This window comes from Astatotilapia calliptera, chromosome 12 (genome assembly GCF_964374335.1).
Source record: "Astatotilapia calliptera chromosome 12, fAstCal68.1, whole genome shotgun sequence".
Lineage (NCBI taxonomy): Eukaryota > Metazoa > Chordata > Actinopteri > Cichliformes > Cichlidae > Astatotilapia > Astatotilapia calliptera.
Window position 1 is genome coordinate 12,974,396 of NC_137433.1, and position 4,442 is coordinate 12,978,837.

The following is a 4,442-nucleotide window of genomic DNA, read 5'->3' on the forward strand; positions in this document are numbered from 1 at the left end:
AACCGGGCTTACATAAGCATGCAGCATAAAGACAGCGAGGAGTGCAGAAAATCATTAACACTGCAATCAAAGCGCTGATTCAAACCACTGATATTTGGTCCAATAAACATGGAGGTTAAACCGCTTGACTGCACCCGCTTTCGCTTTTCATCTTTAAAGAAAGCCACTAACAGTTACAAATGTAAACACAATCCCAATCCTAATGACAACATCTAAAGCCACCACATCAAGTTCTGAGGACACAATATTAATGATATCTCTGGGACAAAATATTGAAAACACTGAATAAATATGCCCATTAGTGACAGTGCTGCCTAACTGTAATGTTTTTATGACACTGACTGTGTTTTTTTTTTCTGCTGTTAGTCATCTTTAGCCACACATTTCAACTGTTTCCTCAAGAACGTTTAAAAACAAGAATCGGGACACAGCGACTCATTTCCACTCGACTTGTGCATCACTTCTCCTGTTCCCGCACTTATTAATTTACCTTTTTTCAGACGTGTTAATATATATTTTCCATAAGCACGATCAAATGCATGCGCACGATTTATGAGTTAATGTGGATCTCCCATAAGCTACTAACCTGCTAATAAAGAACTACAGATATATTTTTTGCTTAATTTTATATTCTTATAAAAATTCCAGATAGAATAGTCAAAACCTAGCTCTTAAGCACATATATAAATTAAGGTTAATGGTTTAAATGTTTAGTACGCATTAAAATTACTCCCTGTATATGATAGTGGGGGTAAAAAAGAACAACAAAAAAATCTCACAAGCTTAACGTGTCTCACGCCAACAGGGAGAACAACAGCACAGCAGCCACACAAAATTCCAGCTTTACAAACATTTAAAACTAGAACGTTTTATTACTTTTCTATAAAATCTCAACTTTTCAGAAATATATACAAATGTTCCCTTGTGCTATAAAACAGCAAAGAAAAAAAAAACAGCATTTACAAATAACTTTTCTCAGTACTGAGTGCTTGATTAATTTATGGCATGGATTTGCCTCACAATGGGGCAGTTCTGAAGGTCTCGAGCGCCTTTCAGCAACTGCTCTCAGTCCAGTTTAAACATATATGGCACTGCATTGATTTCCATTAACAGAAAAAGCCTCCAAACACACCGGTCATCTCTCTGACTATTTGCCATTAATGTCTATGGGGTTCATCATGCATTGTCTGTAATCGGTCAACAACAGTACAAGTGTTGTTTTGGCTGTAATGAAAAACATCTATTGCACATTATTCAAGTAACCCCACTGCACATCCAAATGGTTTATTCCACTCTTTTTGTCTCTGGAACAATAACTTTTTTTTCCTCTAGGATAAGTGAATCCAGGAGTAGCAGATTTTTCTCAAACAAAGACAGCTCTTGTTGTGTGACATGGCTCAAGACTGAACAAAACCCCCATGTTGTATTACCTTCGATGCATATTGCATAAATAAAACATGAAGCTTGATTCATTTGATGGCACTGATCATTAGAAGTCTTGTTTAGGGCTTTAAAAGTATTTTGGGGGTTTGCACAAAGAGAGTCAGCTCATACACATGTTGGAGGGGGGCGTGTGGGCTCGTATTTAGTGTTGGGCCCTTTGAGAGATGGGTGAGGTTTAATGTAAGGCCTGCTGCTGGTGAACACACTGGCAGCCTTCCGCCTCGTTCTCTTCTTTATCTTCCTGCTGAACACGTTCTGCCATGACTGCAGTGTCTTTGAGGTCCAGATCCACATGCCGCTGGTGATGCCCACCACCAGCAGCATGAAGATCTTCACCATGAAGATTTCGACAGCGGGGATAGAAGCCTTCATGATGCAGTCGTCGGACTCTAGCCCGCTGCTGCTGCATTTCTGCTCCCCTGCGAGAATGCGCCAGTAGTCCATGTTGAGCCTCTCGTAGAAATAGCAGGCGATGACGCAGGTGGCTGGGACAGTGTAGAGGACAGAGAAGACTCCGATGCGAACCATCAGCTTCTCAAGCTTGTCTGTGTTCTCTCCCTCGGTTTTCATAATCTTGCGGATGTGGAAGAGTGCAACAAAGCCGGACAGCAGAAATGAAGTGCCGATAATGAGATAGCAGGAGAGAGGAATGAGCACAAAACCTGTGAGAGCTTTGACATCCATGCTGCCCACGTAGCAGACGCCCGTCAGCTCGTCTCCGGCCACCTTCCTCATCACCAGTATCATGATTGTCTTTATGGCAGGGATGGCCCACGCTGCCAGATGGAAGTAGCTGCTGTTTGCTTCGATGGCCTCGTGACCCCATTTCTTCCCAGCAGCCAAGAACCACGTGAGGGTCAGGATAACCCACCAGAGGGAGCTGGCCATGCCAAAATAATACAGAATGAGGAACACAATAGTGCAGCCTGTGCTCTCCAGACCCTCCTGGATAATATATTGGACCCCGTTGTCTCTGTCGCAGGCTATTCTGTCAGCTCCCACAAAGAGCCGAATGAGGTAGCCCACAGAGTAAACACAGTAGGACATGGAGAGGAAGATGATTGGTCTCTCGGGGTATTTGAAACGCTGTGGGTCAATGAGGAAAGTGAGCACTGTGAAGGCGCTGGAGACAAAGCACAGGATGGACCAGATGGCCATCCACACCAGAGAGAACTGCTTGTCTCCCTGACTCCAGTACACATCCACTTTTGGGTAGCATTTGGGGGCACAGGACTCACTCTTCTCCACAAAGTGGAACTTGCCTGGGTTGCTGCACATCTGCTTGCTGCCACTGTCTTTAGGGTGAAGGTCCTGCCCACTCAGAGGCCGCTGCAGCCTGAAATCCGGAGGCTGGGTGTGGGAGACTTTGGGAGGTTCGTCCGAGCCATTGTTGGGCGCCTCCATGCAGAGGTTGTTTGGGTCATTTTTGGTAGGCAGACGTGAGCAGTCCAGAGACTCCGGCCAGTGGAAGTTAAAATGTTCCAGGATGGGAGAACATTTCAGCTTGACCTGCTCACACATAACTCTACACGCTGGAATGGGGTTTGACACCTGCTCCGTGCACATGGGAGCATACAGTGAGCAGAGGAAAAATCTGAGGTGGCTGTGACATCCAAACTGTATGAGGGTGGCAAACTCCTGCAGCTTTATCGCTGCCTCTTTTTGGTCATCATGGCCCATCAGATTTGGCATGCGAGTCATGTTGTAGCCAATGTCTTTACACTGAGGGATGGTGATGTGCTGACATCTCCCCTCTCCTGACCAGTCAGGATCTATTGAGCTTATGGCTGAGCCCCTACTGCTCAACAGCAGCAGCACCAGCGCATAGATAAGGCTCACTTTAACAGCTGAACACATTGTGTTGTTTTAATAGAGGCAAAAAACAGCTAAATGTTCACCAAAACCTCAGACACACAAGTTTCTTTCATTAAAAAAGTGAGCGATGAATCCAGGCTGGCGATGGCGGTTATTGGATCAATGTGGAGAAACTTACTCAGCTCTCCGTAGCAGGACCATCGCTTCCTCACTTTAAAAACTGCAGATTTAAAATATCAAAGATAAATCCCGCGACGGTCCGAACACGGTTCCTCGCTGGAAGTGTGCCGTCTGGTCCATGCTTTCAGTTTGCGGCTTCGGTGCAGCAGCTACTTGTTCCGTCTCCTGCGCTGTGAATATCAGTCTGCTGTGCGTAAAAGAGAATTTCTTTGTGCCCCGATGTGTTCCCCTCTTGTTTCCAAAAGTCTCACCGGCTCGCCTTTACGCTCCATGGCACTTTCCGAGAGTCTCTCTCTCTCTGTGGCAGATTTCAGTCATTGTGTGACAACTTTAAAAAACAAAAACAAACAATCTCCCTCCAGCTCTTTATCCGACGGTCATGGCTGCTCGCAAGGCAACGGGGACAAATAAGCAGTCAGCAAAACAAGTCGAACACATATCGGTCTCTATAAATGTGTCCCAGAAACGCAGGATTATGCTCCCTCTGTAAGTAGGCAGTTGATGCTTTTGGTGGCAGTGCTCGTCTGAGCTGGTCGGAGCCTCCGTCCCGGTCTAACCTGCCAAAAGATCCGCCTTCAAAGACAGCTAATTTGCATAAGAAAGCTGACACTGACACGCGGATTATTTTCAGATCGTGCGGAACAGCTTGTTCATTACAGCGCTTTCAAAGGCTCGCAGCAAACTTCCTTCTCTCTGTTTGTTTGTGCTCAGCCACAAACTTCGAGGCGCATTTTAAGAGAATCACCAAAAATATTGCGCAATATGGCTCACGGCCGCACTGGTCCACCAAAAGCAGCCACGGTTCATATTCCAATTGCATTTAGTTAAAAATAAAAATAAAATGCAAGTGTAGATAATGTTTTCCTTTAACTTTTTTCGCATTTAATTCTTTCCCTTTGCAAATATTTACAATATATATCAATTTTGATAAACTATGGAATTTTTTTTATATTTATTTAACACCATTTAAGACTTTTAAAATTCTCAATATAATTCTATACTAT

At 44.4% G+C, this 4,442-nt stretch overlaps 1 protein-coding gene across 1 annotated transcript; it reads right to left on the reverse strand.

The window, feature by feature from the left end:
* Positions 1 to 852: 852 nt before the first annotated feature.
* Positions 853 to 4,063, reverse strand: fzd10 (frizzled class receptor 10). Its single transcript, XM_026188286.2, has one exon. The coding sequence runs from the start codon at positions 3,298 to 3,300 to the stop codon at positions 1,549 to 1,551; it is 1,752 nt and encodes a 583-aa protein (XP_026044071.1). The 5' UTR covers positions 3,301 to 4,063; the 3' UTR covers positions 853 to 1,548.
* Positions 4,064 to 4,442: the final 379 nt, after the last annotated feature.

Excerpts from the sequence above, each read along its gene's own strand:
- fzd10 (XM_026188286.2), bottom strand. The coding sequence starts at position 3,300 with ATGTGTTCAGCTGTTAAAGTGAGCCTTATCTATGCGCTGGTGCTGCTG.